Consider the following 23,593-nt stretch of genomic DNA (forward strand, 5'->3'; position numbering starts at 1 on the left):
GATGTTCAAATGTATTTCCAATGTCAGTTTAATCTTAACTTCTCATTTTCATTTCATTTAATTTAATTGGAAGCCAGGTCTATATTAACCAAAAACGCCCCCTGCATTTCTTATCTGATCATACACAATTTAACATGTAAATTGTTATTTGCCATGAGTAATGCTTATTGTGCCAAGGTTACTTTGAAACCAAGATAACAGACATTCTTGTTTGTGTTTTGAAGGTGTGTTTGGTGCAGACACTGTGGAGCAACTTCTCCTGGTCTAAGATGTGAATGGCAAAACAATTACACGCAATGTGCTCCTTGTGCAAGCTTATCTACCTGCCCCATCTGCTTTCGTAATTATAAGGAAGAAGAGATCATTCTTCAGTGTAGGCAATGTGATAGGTAAAGGGTTTCTAACATTTTGTGAAATTATTTCATGGGTCACGTTTTACCCTAATGGTGTAAAAATCTTAAGGATGGGAGGAAGGGTTATGTGGTGAAGACAGTTGTAGTGGGACTCAGAATTACTAAATTTCTGTGCCTCTTGGTTCTCTAACTGTAAAAGTAATATTTGCTCACCTCAGAGGGTTGTCATGAGGACAAAGCTATAAGTACTTTACAGAGTATCATATAAATAAATAAGAACAAAAAAACCCATCAGGCAATGCAATTCTAAAAAGTGTCTGTGACACAAATAAAGTCATAGAATCTTTCTTATTATTAAGGGTAGTAGATATTTTGAAGGAGTACACAGTGTTTAAACACATATAAAGGAAAAAGCATATATACAGAACGTGGATCATTATTATTTCTTCCTAAAATAATTTAAATTATATAAATATTTCCTTTTAATTTTTATCTCAGAAACCATATACTGATATTTGAGTCTCCTGAGGTTAGTCATTTTTAAACTGTGTATCCCTCCCTCCCCCACTTAATTTCTAGGTGGATGCATGCAATCTGTCAGAATTTAAACACAGAAGAGGAAGTGGAAAGCATAGCTGATATTGGTTTTGACTGTACCATGTGTAGGCCATACATACCATCAACAAACGGTAAGAGGACTTTTGAAACCAATGGGTGAAATAGCAGCAGTGCACAATGCAAAACAGTAGGTTTGGGACTGTTTTTATGGTTCTGTGCTCTGGTTGATAAAGTCCTGGATCATTGCAGAACTGAGGCTTTCCAGTGTTTTAAGGCTAGTTATTTAGTATTCCACAGTGACTGACTGCAAGAGCACCTCTGCAGCATCAGGAAAGATTTAACAGATTGTCAAAGCCTGAGTATAATGGGGAAATATGACCATCTTATTGAAGATGGACTGGCAAATACCCATGAACCCTGTAGAGTCAGAAATCTATTTCAAATCAAGGTGCTGGGAAGATGAAACAGATTCCTTAGCGATATTTGTACAGAAATCTCAGCTTCCCATTTCAGAAAGGGCAAACCTTTGTTAGTCGAACACTTTCAGGCTTTTGAAGGTAGCAGTAGTGGTATCCAGAGTGTATGTGACCTTTCCTCTATTTTAGACCGTCGCACGCCTCTACTGCCACTACATCCACCCCTGACAACTTCGTAGCCTGTTCTTTCTTGACTGTAGTTCATGAAAGAACTCCTCTTCAGGAGAAGCATTGAAATCACTTAGCAGCAGCAGCTCTGCTCTCTCCCTGTTACAGTACTGCCAGCCTGAAGAGATGAAAAATCACGAGTCAGGCTCCCATGAGAGATCAGCAGTTCAGTCCCCCAAAATCATGAGGCTGTTCCAAAAATCATGGTTTAGAAGTATTAAGGGGGTGGGGGCTGAGGTCTGTCCGTTGATGATTTTTTTTTTTCCTCCCATCACTTATCTGCTGTTCTCAAGTTTATTGAGCAAGTGATTTTGGTCTCTTCTGAAGGAGCTCTCACCCCCACATATGCCCATCTGCAACCCAGCATTAGTATTCTGTGATTTGTGTCACTGAAAGGTACTAGAACTTGGTATTGTTCCAAATATGTATGCAAGATGGAATACTGTGTGTTGTGAAGTTCCAATACCTCAATCCTTTAATATAGCTTCGTAACTTTTTTGAGTTTCATGGAACATTTTCCTCCAAAATTAAAACGGGAGGTAGACCTGAGATGTAAAATTCAGATCCAAAAGTGGATGGTGTAGTGTTCAGATGCTTTGCCTTCTATTAACCGCCTTCAGTCCAGCCCCCTTCCCATCAGTTCAGTTCTCTCTCAGTTCATTCCACTTCTTCTGAGTTCTGAATCCCATCAGTTCAACTCCCCACCACCTAGTTCTGCCCCTTATCTTCACCTGTGCTTTTTCTGGGGTTCTTCGCCCTCTTTCCAGGCCTCTGGAGGCCACAGCAGATCACTTACTTCCCTTTCTAGGCTGGGAAGAGGTTCTCCAGGGGCTTTTCACCCTTTCTCCCAGCTTCCTAAGTGGAGTGTTGCAGGGCAGGGGGAAAAGCAAAGGCATCCTTTTGCTGCTCACAGGGTGGGATGGGAAGGAAACAGTGGAGCTGCTCTGATTTGTGGGCTCATGACATTCTGCCTTCCATTGTCTTTGTGGGAATGCTTTTGGGCTGCAGAAGAGATGGAGGAGAGAGCTCTCCCTGCAGCAGCACTGGTTCATTATTTTGCCCCAGGAAGCTGGCATGTGAAACAGAGAACCAATCAGAGAGCTCTTATTAACAAGAGGGCCGGAGCTTCACATGTTGTCACAGGACTGGCTCCAGTCCAGCCTCAGTTATATCACGTGAAAGCATTACACAAGCTGACAACACTGTTCCCACTCTTTTATAGAACTGTCTGAAGTCTGTTGCTAATGGTTCTTTTCCTCTGTTGTTGTTCTAAGTGACCACCCTTCAGCCTTTGACACTGTGGAAACCATTTGGTCTTCTAGAACTGCCTCCATAATTGTTCATGCATCTGAGTTTCTCCTGCCATAGTTCTCCTATATATTGAGCCATTTTTCCCCTCTCTGGTGGCAGTGACACTTGTGCCTAAAAGCTTGCCTTCACTGCTAAAAAACTGCAATTTTATTTTGGGTTAATGGTCACACACAAGCTGTCCCAGGTTAGAAACACAGTGAAGACAAGGCTCTTCAGTTTTACCATGAGCTAAACTTGCCAAGGGGAGCCCTGCATTCCTGTCTGGAGTTGGCCACAAAAAGCATACCTCACATGCTTCATTTTTCAGTGTTTTTTTTTCTTGGGGTATCTTAAATGTCTTAGTTACCCTGAGGTAAAAATTATAAGCAAATTTTGCAATGAAGATGGGCCCTACAACTGCTCTTCTGGATGGTTAAATTTACAACTGTCTACCTTGTTCAATCTAAGGCTTTGTTTACACTGCAGGGTTTTGTCAGCAAAAGACAGGTTTTAGCAATGAAATGCTGGGGTACACATTGCAATGCCACTTTTGGCAACAAAACTTCAGTTTTGACAAAAACATAAAGCCACTTTGACAGGACGCATAAAACACTTTGGAAAACAGAAAGAGGCAAAGTGTGCATGTAGATGCTGCTGTTTGTTATATTCCTGTAATAGGCCTCCTCCAGCATCCCACGATGCCAGTTGCAACCACTTTGCTCACTGTTTTGAATTCAGTTGCCTTGTAAGTATGTGCTCCTCTCCTTTCATGCCTCCCGGAAGTTCTGACAGCCAAGGATGCAGCTCAGAGTTATGAAGAGCACATCATTAAGGAAGTGCTACTGCTCTCTCCTGCATTACACAGGCCGTGTCTACACTAGCCAAAAACTTTGAAATGGCCATGCAGATGGCCATTTCAGAGTTTACTAATGAAGCGCTAAAATACATATTCAGTGACTCATTAGCATGCGGGCGGCCACGGCACTTCGAAATTGATGCGGCTCGCCGCCATGTGGCTTGTCCAGACAGGGCTTCTTTTTGAAAGGACCCCGGCTACTTCGAAGTCCCTTATTCCTATGAGCAGATAGGAATAAGCGGACTTTGAAGTAGCCAGGGTCCTTTCGAAAAGGAGCCCCGTCTGGATGAGCCACGTCAATTTCGAAGTGCCACGGCCACCCACATGCTAATGAGGTGCTGAATATGTATTTCAGCGCTTCATTTGTAAACTTCGAAATGGCCATTTGCATGGCCATGTCAAAGTTTTTGGCTAATGTAGACATAGCCACAGAGGCAAGCAAGGGGTGGATGTGTGTCTGTGAGAGATTGCTGTGCTGTGCAGAGTCAGCAGAAAGGCCTGGGCTGGTGAGAGGGGTGTTCCCCCTATCCTGGCCTCAGGGCCTGCTTCTGGTGGCTGTCGGAGCTTGGAGACAGCATGGTGACGCCCTCACTCTTTCCCAATATACACACAGTCTCTGTTTCTTTCCTCCCCAGCTCCCTACTTCCCACTTTCTTCCTCCCCTGCACACTGGAGTTGAGAAGTGGCTGGCATTCTAGTAGAGCACCCAATGGCATGATGGAACTAGGAAACCTACATCATGTGATGCTGTATTTGTCTGATGAGACATTGGAAGCCCTTCCCAAAGCACTCTGTAGCCAGTTGCATTGTGGGCTACTACACATGTTGCACAGTTCTGTCAGTGCAAGAGCTGCCAGTGTGGATGCATGCTGTTGGCAGGGAGGGATAGCTCAGTGGTTTGCACATTGGCCTGTTAAACCTAGGGTTGTGAGTTCAGTCCTTGAGGTGGCTATGTCTGAATTGGGGCAAATAGATATTAAAAAAAAAAAAAAAAGTTTGGAATGGTAATAAGTCTTGCTGTGAGTGCAGAGGCCTGGACTCAATGATCTGTAGAGACCTCTTCCAGTTCTATCACACAGGTGTATCTCTATATAAAAACTGGGGGAGGGGATAGCACAGTGGTTTGAGCATAGGCTTGCTAAACCAAGAAGAATATCCTCCCCTTTAAATGAGATCTACCTTTTCTCTCTGTTGTCTAGATTCATCTTATCTTAGCTATCCATGAATCAGTCTTTTGCCACTGTTGTAATGTAATCTGTGCAACTTCCTTGAGTTCATCACTAGAGACTTTACTGTAATTAACTGTTTGAGTATTACACCTCTTTCCTGTTTGACCTCCAGAAGTCCCAGGTCTCTGTACAGGAGAATGCCCACTGTTTTGCTTATCAGTGAAGCATATAAAATCACCCCATCCTAAATCATCTCTGTTGGCTTCCTGTTTACTTTAGTTCCCCTTTTAAAACACTGGGCTTGTCTACTCTTGCCCCCAACATCGAAGGGTGCATGTTAATCAGGGTGATGGGAGATTACTAATGAAGTACAAAATTTTGAGGAGTAAAGGCACTTGGAAGTGCCTGCAGCTGCACGCATGCTGGCACTTTGAAGTTTGACACTTTGAAGTTGTTGGGGGGGAGAATTAGCCGAATGAAGTGCTGCATATTCACCACAGCACTTCATTAGTCATCTCCCGTCAGACTGATAAACGTGCCCCCTTCAAAGTTGGGGAAAAGTGTAGACCCAACCTCTGTGGATTATATCAGTTGAGTTTATATGTGAAATCTGACTTTACTGACCTTCCCACTCCACTCAGTAATATCTACCTGCTGCTGCCTTTCCTGTAGTATCACTGTAGCTAAGTGCCTTTCTTACTGCAGCTTTTCTGTTTTCCCTGTACCTCATTATTCCCAAATTTCATCTTCAGATATATGTTTTCTTCCCTTTTTTTTTCCTGTTCACATCTTGCTCTTCCTCCCTCTACTGTGGGGCTTTTGATTGTCTAATAAATTAACTTAAAATAATCAAAGTGGTTAGCTCATTTTTTGTGCTTTGTACCTTGTTGCATTCTCTGATGGTCTGTAATTTTGGCATAATGTAGTTACAGCTTGTGCAAATGACACACAAAATAAAGTTGTGCTGCATAAGTGTGTTTATTCTGTGGTATTTTTAAGGACCCTGTCAATTTATTGAGGCCAGACTTTCACTAGTATTAATTTTTGTATGTCTTGTATGAGAATTATTCTTTCAAGTCTACATCTTTTCCTTTTTATTAGTCTATTCTGTATTTTGATCAGAAAATTAAAACAAAAAGATGGTATTTCAGCAACTTATGTATAACACACAAGCTGACTTCAGGTTCCGTAACTGTATGAGGTAGAAGGCTTCCAATATAGCTAAGTCCCAAAATGAATAGAGGCTGCTATATTCCCCAGCATTTCCTTCTGCAGTGCCTTTTGTGGTTGTCCCATGTAGCATCTCAATCTGGGAACAGGAAAGGAATGGTCATAATCATTATATTAAAATCATATGGAATAAATACTTAAACTACTGAAAGTGTCCCTAGAAAGAGTCAATCTGTATTTGTTGTTTATACAACTCCACAGGTGTGCATGGTGCTTTTCAATCCTTGGTCTGTGTTGCTGACAATCTAAATCAATAAGAAGAGTGGACACTGTCCCTGGTATACTCTGCAGATAGCAATAAAGACTGTGAATGGCTGGCTAAATACAAAAGCAGCGTCCCCTCCCTTGGTGTTCACACTTCCAGATCAACTGCTGGTAGTAAGCCTCACCCTTGCTGACTGAACTAACCTTGTTATCCCCACCCTTGCTCTGGCTTATTTATACCTGGCCCTGCAGATTTCCAAGACCAGCATCTGATGAAGTGAGTCTGTGCTCATGAAAGCTCATGCTCAGAACTTCTCTGTTAGTCTATAAGGTGCCACAGGACCCTTCGTTGCTGTTACAGATCCAGACTAACACGGCTGCCCCTCCAATACTAGAGTAGAATGGTCTCTGTAGTCAGATACTCTTGGAGCATTATTTTCTCTCACAGCAGCCTCACATTCATATTGTAGAATATGATTGACAGGGTAGAGCCTTTTGAAATCCGTCATGTGGGATGGCTTGGGGGCAATGAATGATCTTCCCATGCAGTGTTCTGGGAATTCTTTGGATGGAATCTGTTCTCTGTAACCCCACCCAGCCTTATCATCTGCAGTAGTCAGGTTAGCAAAACCTTGCTGTCACCAGTCAACTGCTTGACAGTCTAACAGATCCAACGTACTCACCTGCCTATTGTCCATTAGTAGGAGATCACAACCAATGTAGTATTCATGCCAAACTTGGGTCTGGGAAATCCGAGTGCGCCGGGTGACCCCAGAGTTGCTTCTTAGCTCTCTTTTTGATGACACTGGGAATGCAGCCAAGGTAATCGTTTTATTTTGAAGGTTCTGGACAAATGTTGCAAATAATATTAAAGGGAAAGTTTAATAATAAAAAAAAAAAGTTTGTACAAAAAGTAGGTGACATTGTCACTTTAAATCCTTTCTGTACTATCCCAATAAAAGTTATTTGATTTTAATTCACTTCATTTTATTTTTCAGTACCTTCCTCAGACTGCTGTGACCCATCTATTGCAGCTCAGATTGTTTCAAAAGTAAAAGAACTAGGTAATTTTTAAATGTTTAATCTTTTGATTATCTGGACTAATTTAGGTGATACTTTTATTTGGAACATAGAAATTGTTTTTCTCTGTGATTTTTATCATAGATGCACCCACTAAAATCCTTTACCTTAGTGTAATGTTTACTGTTACCCTTGTCCTCCCTTCTCATTATCATATATATTATTTGTGCTGCGTCCATCCGTCTGTGTGTCCAAGCAAGGTTCTACCATGATTTTTTTCAGGGATAAGGGGCTGGCAACAGGGGGTTTTGCCAGCAGAGATACAGCTACACAGCCTGTTTACTGCCGGCAGCAGCTTCTACTGGCAGGGAGATCTCGCATGGCTGGGCTAATTAGTCACGCAGCTTATGCAAATGGAAAACCATTTGCATTTTCGAGAGACCTGCTAATCATAGCGATGCCAGCAGCAGCACTGAAGAAAGGCTCTGTGTAGACGTGCCCTTCGTGTGCCTATTAAAGATGTTCATAAGTGATTGAAGAATCAGGACCTTATCCTCTAAGCTCTTTGATGCTTTCTGGTTTTGTAAAATGCCTAGGACAAGGTGGGCCCAATCTTATCTGGGGCTTGTGGATGTCACCGCAATTATTTTTATTTGCATATGATAGCACCCAGAGGACTCATTCAGCATCCCATCATGTTTAATGCTATATTGACATATAGTAAAAGTAGGTATCTATTGTAAGGAATGTGTTGTCTTTAAAAGTTTTAAGTTATAGTTTTTAATCTATAAAAAAAGATACAATAAAATTTTTGTGTAATACCATAAATGAAAATGTTGCTGTAAGTATTTGGGTTATATGTTTAACATCACTACCAGGTAAATTAGTAGAAACACTAGTAAAGAGTAAAATTGCAAGGCACATAGAAGAGCACGAATTGTTGGGCAAAAGTCAGCATGGTTTCTGCAGAGGGAAGTCGTGTCTGTCTAATCTATTAGAATTCTTTGAAGGGGTTAATAAACATGCGGACAAGGGGCACCCAGTGGACATAATATACCTAGATTTCCAGAAAGCCTTTGACACGGTCCCACACCAAAGGCTTTTATGTAAATTAGGTGGTCATGGGATAGGAGGAAAGATCCTTTCATGGATCGGGAATTGGTTAAAAGACAGAAAACAAAGGGTTGGAATAAATGGAAAATTTTCACAATGGAGGGGGGTAACTAGTGGTGTTCCCCAGGGCTCAGTCCTGGGACCGATCCTGTTCAACTTGTTCATCAATGATCTAGAAAATGAGGTAAGCAGTGAGGTGGCAAAGTTTGCAGATGACACCAAGTTGTTCAGGACAGTCAAAAGCAAAAGGGATTGTGAAGAACTACAAAAAGATCTCAGCAAACTGAGTGATTGGGCAGCAAAATGGCAAATGAAATTTAATGTGGGTAAGTGTAAGGTAATGCATGTTGGAAAAAATAACCCAAATTACACGTACTACATGATGGGGTCAAATTTAGCTACGACAGATCAGGAAAGGGATCTTGGAGTTATAGTGGATAGTTCTCTGAAGACATCCACGCAGTGTGCAGCGGCAGTTAGTAAGGCAAATAGGATGTTAGGAATTATTAAAAAAGGGATCGATAATAAGACAAAAGATATCATACTTCCCCTATATAAAACTATGGTACGCCCACATCTCGAGTACTGCGTGCAGATGTGGTCTCCTCACCTCAAAAAAGATATATTGGCATTAGAAAAGGTTCAGAAAAGGGCGACTAAGATGATTAGGGGCTTGGAAAGGGTCCCATATGGGGAGAGGCTAGAGAGACTGGGACTTTTCAGTTTGGAAAAGAGGCGATTGAGGGGCGATATGATAGAGGTATATAAAATCATGAATGGTGTGGAGAAAGTGAATATAGAAAAATTATTTACCTTTTCCCATAATACAAGAACTAGGGGACACCAAATGAAATTGATGGGTAGTAGGTTCAAAACTAATAAAAGGAAATTTTTCTTCACACAGCGCACAGTCAACCTGTGGAACTCCTTGCCCGAGGAGGCTGTGAAGGCCAGGACTCTATTAGGGTTTAAAAAAGAGCTTGATAAATTTTTGCAGGTCAGGTCCATAAATGGCTATTAGCCAGGGATAAAGTATGGTGCCCTAGCCTTCATAACAAGGGCAGGAGATGGATGGCAGGAGATAAATCACTTGTCTTCTGTTCTCCTTCTCTGGGGCACCTGGCATTGGCCACCGTCGGCAGATGGGATGCTGGGCTTGATGGACCTTTGGTCTGACCCAGTATGGCCATTCTTATGTTCTTGTTCTTATGTTCATTAGAGAAATATTTCTTCATCGAATGGTTATATGCACAAACTACCTGTAGATGTACCCTTTTAGAATGTTGTGTAAGCATATATTTTTGTTCATTTGGTTAAAAGAGGTGAATGCTACTGTTTGTGACATTGAAAAATCCATAAGAGTAGTAATCCCATCAGTATTTAATTAGCCTCACTGTTGAGAGCCGTGACTATGCTGTCTGCTTTGTGTCACCCCTGAATGAAGGTTACCAAACTTGAACTCTGCTTATCACCAAAAGAAATGAGTGAGAGTCAAGGAAGTAGGGCCTGTCAGCATATGCTTATCACCAGACCTCAATAGCCATTTCATGTCACTGGAGGGAGGCAATCTAACTGGTCTCAAGAAACCTGGATTCAGTTCCTATCTGAGAGTTCATCTGCACTTGAAATACTGTAGTGGTACGCATGCTACAGTATAGACATTACCTACACTTACAGGAGTGGTTCTTCCATAGGTGTAATTAATCCATCTCCCTGACAAATGGTAGTGAAGTCAGCAGAAGAATTCTTTCATTGACCTAACACTGTTTGCATCAGTCTTAAAATCAGCTTAATTATATCACTCCAGGGTATGGATTTTCCACCCCCGCAAAGAGTGTTGCTGGGTCAACATAACTTTTTATTTCATACCAGCCTCACCTACAGATTTCATGTCTGACCTTGGAATGTAGCTTAATGTACCCTATCCTTCCGCTCCCCTTGTGAAAACTGCAGATAATAATTCCTTACCTTGCAAGGATTTTGTGAGGATAAAATCTGTTAACAGTCCTCAGACTTTCCAATACTACCATGCTTGAGGACCACATAAGCAACTAGATAAGCAGTTTGATAGACTGGTAACAGAGACCAAAATTATAAGACTTGTCTAGTTATATGAGAGTGTCAGGTAGTTATTCAGTTCTGAGTACTTTTGAAGATATCAGGCGCTGTAATGCAAACATTCTTTGTAATGAGTTCTTGCAGTGTGTCATGTTGTGTTACTGTATTTGACATCACACGTTAAATTATAAATCTTTGTCTGTAATTCATAAGATAGTGTCAGGTACCTCTGTATTATTTATACCAATATCCTTGAGATTTTAGTGCTTAAAATAGATCATGCTTTGACATGCACGTGAATGATTAACTCTTTAAAGGAGTCTTTAAGTCAGTCATCTAAGACTTATGAGTTAAAATATAAAGAGTTTTATATTCCTGTTACAATTCATGTAATTTGTATAGACCCACCGAAGACATATACCCAAGATGGAGTCTGTTTGACAGAATTGGGGATGTCTCAGTTACAGAGCCTCACTGTTACAGCATCAAGAAGAAAACGGACAAAACCAAAGCTTAAGTTGAAGATTATAAATCAGAACAGTGTAGCTGTGCTACAGACTCCACCAGATATCCAATCAGAGCATTCAAGAGATGGAGAGATGGATGACAGTAGAGGTATTGGTCAGTTTTTGGCATATTTTCAGTTTGATATTTGTTGGTGTGTATGCATATATTTGTATGTATGGCCATATTTTAAATGTATTGTTTACTACTCATATAGATGTTTCCATTTCACTCCACTGCTAAATGGTTAAGATGAACTAAATGGGAAAAAACACGATCATCTGTGTTCAGGGCTGTCCATTTCAAAGGGATGGATCTTCCTGTTACTTTTGTTCATGTATCATCTATCCTATACAGAAACCAGATCTTTAAGGCTGACAGCAGGGGCAGCACAGAGGGTCTGCCTACTCTGCTGTAGAATACCAGCACTATAACTGAATATTTTCCACAAATCACACTCTGAAGCTCTCAGAACCAGCACAAATACTGTTAGAAAGTTGTAGCACCAGTGCTTAACAAAGAGCCATCCAGAGTATCTTGTCTCTTTCAAATATGATCAAAAATAAGCGTGAGATGGCACAAGAGGGCATTCAGGGATAATGGAATTTCTTGGGGGTGGGGGAGGAGGAGGTGTCAACTTGTACCTCTCTAGATACAAAGAGAGTGTGGGGAAGGCATGGAACTTCCAGTTCCAACAGAGAAGCCATTGACCCAGTCTGAAGAAGGACACATTCTTTTACTTCTCTGGCCAAGTGAGCTTTTGTTTGACTGTTTTCCAAACAGGACAGAGATCGGATTGGATAGGGGATCACATAGTCAGTCTGTGCCTGTCTTAAGTAGAGTCCATTATATATGCTGATAATTGTATTGTGAATTATCATGTTAATCCAAACCTGAGGAAAGACTTATTAGATACAGGTGTGAAAGTTAGGAAATATATTGCACAAGTGTCTGTTACAAGTGGTTTGCTGACACCCCAGTTCACCAGAGTTTGAAGTGCTTTCTCTTTATGCAACATTATCTTTGCTGTTAGTTAGATTAAATGCTATAAGTGGCTTTTTTAGATACAGAGTCCTTAAAATAGCAAAGTGATGTAACTGTAGTATGTCTTTGTCATAAGTTGCTGATATAAGTAGTATGGCAGCTGTTTGATTGGCGTATCCTTAATTGTGATGGCAGGAAGGAATGGGTGTATTTATTATATGTTTAAACAATGGGAAGTCCTGTGGCACCTTATAGACTAACAGCTATATTGGAGCATAAGCATTCGTGGGCAAAGACCCACTTCATCAGCTGCATTTATTATATGTCTGTTTTTTATGACGGTGGAGCTGGGATCTAACTTTCATTTTGACTTCAGTTCTTATTCCCTTCAGCTGTATTTTTTTCATTAAAGCCATGTCTACACTAGCCCCTTCCTTTCAGAAGGGGCATGGTAATGAGCGAGGTCGGAAGATGCTAATGAGGTGCTGCCATGAATAAGAAGCACCTCATTAGCATAACGATGCCCGTGGTGATTTGAAAGTGCCGCTTTTGAATCGCGCACTGCCCATCTAGATGGCCTTTCTAAAGGACCCCCAAGTCTTCAAAACCCTGAAAAGAAGGCACTAGTGTAGACACAGCTTAAGTGATCAGGATAAAGTGTTTAAGTGGATTTGAAAACTGGCCTGGCTTTCGGCATGTTAAATGCCTCAGAATGGCTCTTTCAGTAATATTTGTAGATCTGTGCTTTGAACAGAAACTAGGAAACCCTTAGACAAAGATAATACTCTGAACATACTGCACAGAAGGTCTTTTGAATACCCAAGAAGACTTGGTTCCTTGCTGGGGCTGGGTGTTTTTCTGAGAGGACTTATTCGTTTTCTAAAGTGAGGTGGGCAAAATACAGCCCATGGGCCACATGTAACCCACCAAGCTGCTGAATACAGCCCAGCAGGCACCTCAGGCATGCTGTCTGCCTGCCCCATTCCTGCACACCTGCTCAAAGCCTCCAGCAGCAGAGGCTAGTTGGAGCTAGATGGACTGTGCTTGCGGTGGAGGCAGCTCGCAGAAGGCCCCACCAGAGGCTCATGTGCGCAGAGCACATGGCCGCTGAAGCAAAATGCTTTGAGCTGTGTGCAGGGCACAGAAGGCATGGATCCTCCTTGATGGTCCTACTGGGCTGCTAGCTGGGAGCCCCCTAGGTAAACAACTCCCAGCCTGTGCTTGTACCTGGCACCCTAACCCTTCTGTCTCTCCCCATCCCCCAGCCCTCTGCTTCCCCTTCTGCACCCTAGTCCCAGGTCAGACCCCAAACCCTCTTCACCCTTTCTCCTGCATCCATATGCCTGCCAGATCCTGCACCCCAATCCCCTTCCCTAGGTCACAACCTCCACCCAGTCTCTGCACCCCCTCTGAAACCTCTCCTCCAGGTAAAATCTTCTCCTAAACCCATAGCACCTTCTGGACCCTGGATCCTTTCCTGCACCCCATTTCCCTGTTCCAGTCACAACCTCTTCATTCACCCAAACTCCCAGACCCTGTATGCTCTCCTGCACTCCACCCCTACCCCAAGCTCCCTTATGTACCCAACCTATATCCCAGACACCACACCTTCTCCATTAATATCATGGAAGAGTGTGGCCCTTTACTGTTTACCAAATTCTTGGAGTGGCTCCCCCATTAAAAATGATTTTCTCTGTGCTTTAGAGCAGGGGTGATCAATCACTACATGTTGTTCTATTGAGACTACACTGGCCCAGCCAAAAGTAGGACTGATAGACTTCAGAAGGAGTTCAGAAGTGTTCTGTCCAGTTAAAAGGTCTGGTCAAGGGCTTGGTCTTTGGGAGTAAGACACGTGATTGCCAGAAATCATGAGAGAATCTCAGATGCCTTCATTACTCAGAAGCATAAATAGACTGCACAGAGGTGCATTTATTAAAAAGTATGTATTTTTTCTGTGTATGTGATTAACATTGCTATTATTATAAGCATGTAATAGAGCAACCTTGCAGACTTACCATGGAGGTTAACCAGCTCGTGCACATTTGCCTTCCCCATCCTTTACAATAATGGCTGATAACTAAGAAAAGAAGGGCATTTAGCTCACTCCTCAGAGACACACTAAGCACTCATCCTTGGCCGCATTGCACCTTGTCCACTAAGCCTTTGCTAATAGGACTCTTCGTGCATTCAGTATATTGAACTAAAAAGTCCATCACATGGAAAATAATTTTTTGCTAGTGAGTAATGACTTTTTCAGGTTCTCCCAGACTCCACAGTGCCTGAGGAAAGAGAACCAATCCAGCTCCTGACCCCCAATATCTTGTTTAAAAAAAAGTCAAGATCTCTATGATGCACAGACTACATGAAGATGTGGGGGGAGGGGTGGTGATTTTGTTACTCATTTGTTGACACTAATTTTAGGTTGACTTACGCTGAATTAAGGCAGCTGCAGCCCATGTTATGAGCAGCATGAGCTACCGTAAGCATATCAGACTTTTCCTCTGCTCTCTATACTGGCTTCCCATGTAGACTATTCAGTCAAGTTTAAAGTCTCAGTCATTATCTTCAGAGTATTTGGTGGTCTGTTCCAAAGAGATCTAAATAATCATCTCAAGTTCTGGCATGAGAACTTTGGGTGATAACTCTGTTTTTCTGGCTTGGTGGAACTTTCTGACATTAAAGTAAAGCTGGTCTCTGTGGGACAAAAGGCAGAGCTTTCTCAGGAGCAGACACAAACTGTGAAAACACTGAGGGCCATCACAAATTTCACTCAGTTCCAGTCCAAAGCCAAGCTCAGTTTTTTCACCTGCCTTCTCTACAGAAATGGAGAGCAGTCTGAACATTAAATAAGAAGAACAAAATAGAGCCCTACCTGAACAAAATGCTCCATTGCAGTTGTAATTCCCACTTTGGGACAGAGATGAGAGAGAAAACAAATTGCATGTGACCCACATTAGTCACGTCACTTTAACTGCTACTTCAGAGACCTTACGGTAATGAGGGAAGTATAAGAAATTTAGTAGAACAAAGATGTACAGAGTCAAGATTCATATAGATGAAACATTTTGCCATCATAGATGTTGTGGCATTCTTTCTCTATCTATACACGGAGTCCAGACTTTGTTCCTACAACGTATCACAGGGAAAGATCTAACTCCCTTTGATGTTTTTGACTACATAAAAGCTATACAAAAGCATTTTCTCCTCCTTTTTGATTTAGTTTGTAATTCTGTCTTTTCTCCAGAAGGTGATGTTATGGACTGTGATGTTAAATCAGATTCCAGCCCAGAACGAGAAACAGTGGATGAGGATAATAAGGTGACAGAAGGAGCTGATGGGGTCAAAAAGAGAAAGAGAAAGCCATACAGACCTGGTAGGGTACAGAATGTAGATGATTTTGTAACAATGTGTCGTGTATAAGTTTTCTACTTTGTAAATATTGTATTCATTTAGAAATAGGAAGACTAAACAGCATGTTTAGGACAGGCTTCTTTGGGTGGTTCATTTCTCATTATGTAATGTAATAGTTTCTCCTATTATTGTTAAAAGTAATTTATAGTCTGATTATCCAGGTATGTTTTCCCAGCTTGCTGCACAGCAACAGTCTTTTCCTTGTACTTTAAGTACTGGTTTACAATTCATATTTGCATCCAGTTATGGATTATTTCACTTGATAAAAGAAAACACTATACTTTTTCCAATTGGATGTATATGTTTCTTGTAAACATACTGTATTGCATACAAAAGGTGTATCTATGGTTCCGTGAAGTATTTGTGTGATGCTTCTTGCTTTTTTGAAGAGAATAGTTTTGTTGGTGTCAACTACTTATTTTCTGAAGTATCTGGTAAGTAGGGCCCTACCAAATTCTCAGCTATGTCAAACACATCATGGACCAAGAAATCTAGCCCCCCACATGAATTCTGCTATTTTTGTGTGCTTTTTCCCTCTACCATATTAGAGGGTGGAAGTGTATAAATGTATTGTACATGGTGTTTCTGAAACTGTGGGTCCTCACCCAGCATTGTCTGCGAGGCTATTGTAAGAGGTGTCATGATATTGCCACTCTTCCTTCTGCACTGTCTTCGTAGTTGGACAGCCTGATAGCAGCAGCTGCTGTCTGGGCACTACACTCTGAAGGTAGTGCTACCACCACTAGTAGCGCAGAAGTAAGGATATCGTAATATGGTGTATTGCCACTCTTGCTTCTGCACTGCTGTCCAGTTGCCCTGCTCTCAATGCAGTACAGAAGTAAGGGTGGCAACACTGTGACCTCCTCCCTGCAGCAATAGCTTTGTGACACTCCCCTTTGAGTTGGGACCCACAGTTAGAGAAATGCTGACTTAAGGGCTGTACATGTTTATATTTTGCTCTTTTTATATAAATATTCCTGCTTTGTTACAGCACAGTTAAATTTAAGATTTAAATATCTGAAACTATAAAATTTAAGATTTTGAAAATGCTGTGTTGGTGAAATTTAGGGAAATGGGCTGTGAACTTGGAAGGACCCTAGTGATAATGGTACTTTTCATTCTGTCTCAAGATGATCCAGACTCGTATGCAGTTCAGTTGAGTGAATTAATCACCTTCCATTTATTGATAGTCTTTTTGTAGTTACCAATATTGATTGGACAATTGCAGCAAACATATTTCTGTGATATTTTAAGTAAGGATGGCAGACAGGACAGAACAGAAATAGCAACAAATATGCTAAGAGCTCTTTTTTTCAAGAATATCGCCAGGTTGAGTAATAACTGGCCTATGAAGTCTTTTACCATCCACTTTTAAGTTCTCTGCCATAATAACTTGACAAATTGCATCCTTGCAATAATACAGAGTTTTGGATGCAGTAAGGGTTCCATGCTGATAGTCCTAGACAATTGTGACATCAGAGGTAACTCACCCACTTACTCTTCAACTAATTTGTGCACAACAGCTTTGAGGTTGTATGGATGCTTCACAGATGATGGATTACTTTGTCCAAGCGATACAGCTCTTCAATACCACCTACACAAGAATCCCAAATATACATTACCCTCGTCACAGAACACATCACTCATTTTGACACCCACACAAATACTCACATCTTGCAACACAACATAGTCCTCATACAAATCAATGCAGCTCTCCTAGCATAACACACAAATTTGCCAACCTTCACATATATTATCCCAAAATCATAGCCAGATGTCATCACTAGTGCTGACAGAAATGTGCTTTTTTTGTTAGTGTAACTTATATCTAGCCAAATGGGAAAGAGAATAATCTATACCCATACAAGACACGTTTTATACCAGTTTGAGTGTGCATACTAATGAGTTGTATTGGTTTATCGGTGTAAATAAAAATAAAAATCACACCCCTAAGCAATATAGTTCTACCAGAGCAAAAAGTGTGTGTAGACCAGGTCTTAAGGAAAATATGCTGTTTTTAAAGAAGTCCTTGCATGGGGGCAACCAAGTGCTAATTCCTAAAGCTGTTTCATTTTTTAAAATAAACAAAACAAAACAAAAGTTTGTTCCAAGGTTAGATTGTTTGTATTTGGGAATGTAATTTGCATCTGCTTGTTGTATTTTGGTTTCTTTGATAGGAATTGGAGGCTTCATGGTACGCCAGAGAAGTCGTACTGGACAGGGTAAAACTAAGAGATGTCTCTCCAGGAAGGATTCTTCTGGATCTGTTTCTGAGCAGTTGCCTAGCAGAGAAGATGGTATGTGCTAACATTTATTTGTTTGTAAATTATTGCCAGTCTTTAATTTACAGAAATAAGGCAACTAGTTTTTATCTGTTGCTGTCAGGAGATCATTACAGTGAAAATTGGTTACAATATTAATGTTTTTTTTCACCTCATGTTATGAATTTGTCTGTTATACTTATTCATTTATATTTACAGCAGCATCCAAAATTCACAGAAACAGAACTGGAGATTTCCTGATATTCTAACAAAATGTTTCAGGTTACTGAATCTGTTTCTATAGCTAAGATAACCAGTGTGCTCTTGTAGAGTGGGTACTCTGCTGGTGCTCAGAAGACCTAGATTCCATTCCGAGGTCAGCTTGGATCCCCTGCTTAAAAATGATTCCTTGTGTTTGTGTCACGTTTGTGTTACAAGTAAGAGTATGTCTACATTTAAAATGTTGTGCACTTCCATGTGGATGCTACCTATACCAAGGTGAGGTCTTCTCCCATTGGCATGGAAGAGGCAGTAGCTACATGGATGGAAGAATTCTTCCATTTACCTAGCACTGATCTGTCCCAGGGGTTAAGTTGGTATATCTACCTTGCTCAGAGGTGTGGATTTTTCACAATCGACATTTGTTCAGTTCAGAATGGATGTCTGCTCAGCCTGGTGTGAAAAACTTCCTTTGCCTGTTCCCTTCGTTACATACTGTAGCACATGGACCCCTCTCTTATAACCTTCAGGCATTGCTTTAACACCTGACAAAGTGTTAAATGTGTTCAGGTGGCATTTTTGTGTAGTTTAAAAGGTCATTTTTTCATATCTTGTCAACAGAGCTTGACAAAGGGCATTCAACAACTTGGCTAATCAAAAAGCTTCTAGCTTTATTAATTTCACAGTTGCACCCATCATTGATCTGTACATAAGAAAGTATGGTGTTTTCATTTGTTTGTGTATTATAAACACTTTTCCAGGCTCCTTCTGTGATTGAGAGACCTTCTTTTCTGAGGGTGATTTTTTTTTGTGTGAAAAGGTATAGATATATCAACTGTAGAACATGCATAACAGTTCACTAATGTGCATAAGGCCTGTTCTTAACCAGGGATATTTGTATGCAGAAGTCTGCCAGGGTACATCAATTTATCTAGATATTTCCCTAGTTTTACATAAAAAGCACTAGTGGAGTCAGTACAAACTAAAATTTCATAGTGACACTGTATAGTTTATACTGCTCTATGTACGACACGCTGAAATATATGTTGCAATATTTACATTGCAAATGGATTTTTATAAAATTATATGGTAAAAATGAGAAGGAAAGCAATTCAGTAATAGTGTGCTCGGACACTTTTGCATTTTACATCTGTTGTTGTAAGCACGTAATTTTTAAATGAGGTAAGTCTGGTTACACAAGACAAATCAAATTCCTGTGAAGGGTACAAGTACAGCTTGACCTTCTCTCGTCCAGCACCCTTGGGACCTGACTGATGCTGAATGAGAGAATTTGCTGGACCACAGCAGGTCAATATTGTTTAGCACACTACCAAAACTTCTACTGCCTACTGGCCTCTTAGAAGACATTTAGGGGGAAAAGTACAGCTAAACAAAGGCACAGAACACTGAGAACTAGGATTGGTGGCTGTAAACAAACTTTGTGGGACTATGGGAAACTTGGTTACACCCATAACAAGTGGTCATCTGGCTAATTAAAGTCATGCTGGATCATGGATGTTGTTGGCCAAGAGAATTTTGGATTAGAGAGGTTCAACCTATAGTCTGGAAAGGTTGAGAGACTAACCTACTCTATAAATAACCACTTATTTTAAAATAATCTTTATTCAGGGCAGCGATCTATTGCATATATAATATAGGCCTTGAACAGAAATTGGTATGACTGCTTGTGAAGCACAGGTGCTAAACTTCTACGAAGTGTGTACCGGAACCTGATCCTAAGGCTATGACTTCACTAGAAGCGCTGCAGCAGCAGCAGAGCTAGAGCTGCACTGCTCTAGCGCTTCTGTATACACACCGAATACAGTGTTGGGAGAAGGTTTCTTTAGGTGCTGTAGTTAATCACCTTTCCAAGACATGGTAGTTAGATTGTTTGTACTGGGGAGTTAGGTCACCATAGCTGGGTGGATTTTTCATACCACTGAGTGAAGTAGTTGAGTTGACCTAACCCTTTAGTATAGCTATGGTCTAGGTGGTAAACTTGCCAAAAACAAAAAAACACCCAATGCCAAAATGGGAGTGGAAAAGAAGAGTTAACTTCAGCAAGACTTTTGACCCAGTCTCACATGGTATTCTGAAAGGAGAAATGCTTGCTTGGCAGACGTACTGTTACCAGGTACATAATTGGTTCAACAACAGCAAACAAAAAGTAACTATTACTAGAATAATGTCAGACTCAGGGGAGGTCCCGAGTGAAGTTCCACAGGGAATCAGTCTTGGTCCTGGTGGTGGTAAACATTTTTACTAATTACCTGGATGTAGGAATAGAGATCACACTGATCAAATCTGCAGATGACACACAGCTGTGGAGGTAACCAACACTTTGGAGGATAAAGCTAAAACTCAGAGGGATCTTGACAAATTGGAGAACTGGTTTAGGCAACTAAATGAAAAATTAAATCCAAATGTACAAATAGGGGAAAACTGACTTGGCAGTAGATCTGGGAATGATGATAGATTTGCAATCTCAAAATGAGTCAGCAACACAGTCCGGTTGCAGAAAAAGCAATGCAATTTTAAGTCGCATTAACAGAGGCATAGCATGCAAGTCACAGGCACTGATAATACCATTCTCCTCAGGGCTGGTTAGGCCTCAGCTTTAGCGCTGTGTCCTGTTCTGGTCACCACTGTATAAAAAGGTTGTAAAGGATCTGGAAAGCTGGTAGCAGGAATGGAATGCACATCTTATGAGCAAAGGCTAAAGGAATTAACGTATTTAGTTTGGAAAAGAGGAGAAGGGGGTAGAGTCTTCAGATATGTGAAAGGCTGCCATAAAAACGATGGAGAATAATTGTTCTCTCTTGCCCCAGAGGGTAGGACAAGAGGCAATGGGGTCAAACTACAGCAGAGCAGATTTAGATTGAATCTCAGGCAAATTTCCGGCACGTAAGAACAGTAGGACAATAGAACAGACTTCCTAGGGAGACTATGGAAGCCCCTGCGCTCAATGTTTTCAAAAGGAGGCTGGGTCACTGTCTCTCTTGTATGATTTAGACAGCAAATCCTTTGTCTTGGCAAGGGTCAGATTAGATGACCCTTGCGACACGCACCCCCTCCTACACCCCCCAACCCTGTGGTTCTAAGTTACACATATCTGATAAGGAACAGGGCTTGGGGTGGAAGTGTGTGTGTGAGAAGAACATTTGCGTGTTAGGGAAAAATCAGTTTTGGAATACTGAGATGGAGTCTCAGCTATTTTAAATCTACATAGCTCAGTTAAAGTCAATGGTGTCATGCATATTTATACCAGCTGCAAGTTTGGCCTTTAGGTCAGGTCTAAACTACCAGTTACGTTGATGGAGTCGCAGTGGTTCTGGTGAAGATGCCTGAAGCTGATGCAAGGAAACTTTCCACAAGAGGAAGGAGCTCTGTCAGCATGAAAGTATCCCCAGTCAACAGTGCTGCCTGCAGAGTCAGGGTCAGGGAACTGGTAATCAGTATAACTACTCATGCAGGACTTTGGATTTTTCACACCCTTGAATAACACCGTTGTACTGAAGTGAGCAAGTAGTGTAGACCTGGTCTTAGGCTCCAGTGTAGATCTCCCCGAGTGTCATTTGGTGCCCTCTCCTGTTTCATTCCAATTTCCCTCGTGTGTGCCAGCAACAAAAGCATAATCAAGTGGTTTAGAGATCAGGATATTAGTAAATTTCAGTCTTTTCAGGGTAAGTAGTACAGCAGAAGCGCACAGTACATGGGCAGTTATACAAAAACAGGAAAGAAGTGAGAGAGAATGCAGAGAGACAGAGCCCGTACAAAAACGCAGAGACAATTTAGTGTAGAAGGAAATTAAAACAGCATAGGATAAAAATCCATAGAAGTGGTAGAGATGAAAGAAAATAAGCAAAATAATTCAGACAGTATGGAATTGAGGATGAATAGAGGATTTAGGTAACTGTACTACATAGAGAAATAGCGTAATATCAGCAGTAATGTTTTTTACTAGAGACTTCAGTGTAGAGCTGCAAAGGTATTAAAAAAATAAGTGAAGTAGAATGGCTTGCAGGAAAAAGCCTGCCCTATTGACAGATAAAGGCGAGAGGGGGAGTGCTTCAGAATAATAGGCAAGTAAATTACCTGGATCTGATTCCACAAATTTACTCAGAATTCTTAAGAAATGAAAATTTATTACCAGCTTGCCTTCTAATTTTTGCCATCCATGTGTGGAATACATTTTGGTGTGCACTGAGACGTGTGGATGCGCCTACCAGTAGAAATTACAAGCCTATCTTAGGTGCTTTTCTAATCAGCTGGGCAGCATTTGAATCTCTCCTGACTGACCACACAAGCATACATCTTAGAGGGAATGCTGATTAGTACACTCTATTTCCAAAAAACTGTGGAGCACACTGAAGGGGGGTTAAATAACATGTTAAGGATGGGAGAATAAACTCCTTAGTGCAGGGATGGAGACCGTATGACCTACAGGCCAGATCTGGTCTTCAGCTTGCATTGACCCAGCCCTCAGGGCTCCCAACCCCCCACAGTAGGGCGAGCTAGCACTGGCTCTCCAGCCATGGCGGGTGAGGGGAAGGGATGAGCTTTGTGGGCTGGATCAAGGCAAGCTACAGGATGCATCTGGCCTGTCAGCTCTGCCTGGCATGGAGAGGGAAGCAGCTCTGGGAACAGCATTGCAGGGAAGCTCTGTCCCTTCATTCACTCAGAGTCCACCCTGTTGGTCTCATAAGCTGGTAATTCTCATGTGTGTTGTCTCAGGCTGATTTTTTTCTGTGGGTCAGCATCGTCTGACACCACCCTGCTTTAGTGAAATGGAGTACAACTGGTCCTGCTCTCATGTAGAGGCTAGTAGAAGGGCACATCTACAAACGAGTGAAAAGCCCACGGACATCCCATGCCAGCCAGCACAGGTTTATGGGGTTCAGGCTATGGGACTATTCAAATAACTTGTAGGCTTCTAGGCTCTGGCCCCCATCCCATCCCACAGAGGTTTAACCCGAAGTCTGTGCAGCAGTGAAACAGTCCACAGCCCAACCCCCGTGAGCCCAAGTTGTCTGTGCTCTGTAGATCTACCTGAAGAGGATTTAGTAAGTCTCTTCTTTTTCTGAGGTCTATGAATTGCAATGTATTTTCATGGTCAGAAAAGTGACTGCAAAAATGGCACCTGCATCATTTGATAGGTCAACACTTAGAGCTGTGTGCAGAGTGCAGACTCTGCACACCCCACAAGCCTGGATATGTATCGTAGAGTGGACAGTGAGGTACTGACTAGGTAAGTGGACCAGAGTGAACCCTGGAATATGTAGCCTGCATGGCTGTCAACATGCCTAAGCAAAGACTCTCCCATCTACACTGTTGTTTTCAGCAGTCATGTCCAGCTGCAGGAGCCTTTCCCTGCCACAGTGAAAGACTCTGGCAAGCAGAGAAAGCTCTTGAAAGCTGGGGGACCAGTGAGGAAAGGATCCCTGCAGCCAGAGCCTTTCACTGCCTCACATAGCCGCTCACCACACTGAGTGTGGATGCAGTGTGTAGCTACAGGCACTCTGCGTGGCACCCCAAGTACAGTCAAGGTCATGAACAAAATTGTCACTTCTCAACTCTATTTAATTACATTTCATTTGGAATCAGCTAAGTCAGTATGGAAATGGAGAGACAGTAAAGATACCATCCTCACAATACCATTTCCACAGATACATTTTCAGAGTAGAACTGTGCTGCAGAGAGTTTGGCTGCATAGTACATG

At 41.6% G+C, this 23,593-nt stretch overlaps 1 protein-coding gene across 8 annotated transcripts in view; it reads left to right on the top strand.

Annotated features, from left to right (window-relative positions):
• Window positions 1–23,593, top strand: part of KMT2C (lysine methyltransferase 2C) — a 346,453-nt gene that overhangs the window by 256,643 nt on the left and 66,217 nt on the right. For 7 of the 8 annotated variants that reach the window (XM_074985089.1, XM_074985087.1, XM_074985090.1 and 4 more), the window contains 6 exons: window positions 225–389; window positions 933–1,042; window positions 7,303–7,368; window positions 10,898–11,110; window positions 15,228–15,356; window positions 17,572–17,691. In XM_074985089.1, the coding sequence (XP_074841190.1) occupies window positions 225–389; window positions 933–1,042; window positions 7,303–7,368; window positions 10,898–11,110; window positions 15,228–15,356; window positions 17,572–17,691 (803 nt within the window). The remainder of the gene's footprint in view (window positions 1–224; window positions 390–932; window positions 1,043–7,302; window positions 7,369–10,897; window positions 11,111–15,227; window positions 15,357–17,571; window positions 17,692–23,593) is intronic. The other variant, XM_074985091.1, reaches the window with a different exon arrangement.

Source organism: Carettochelys insculpta, chromosome 2, assembly GCF_033958435.1.
Source record: "Carettochelys insculpta isolate YL-2023 chromosome 2, ASM3395843v1, whole genome shotgun sequence".
NCBI classification, from domain to species: Eukaryota; Metazoa; Chordata; order Testudines; family Carettochelyidae; genus Carettochelys; species Carettochelys insculpta.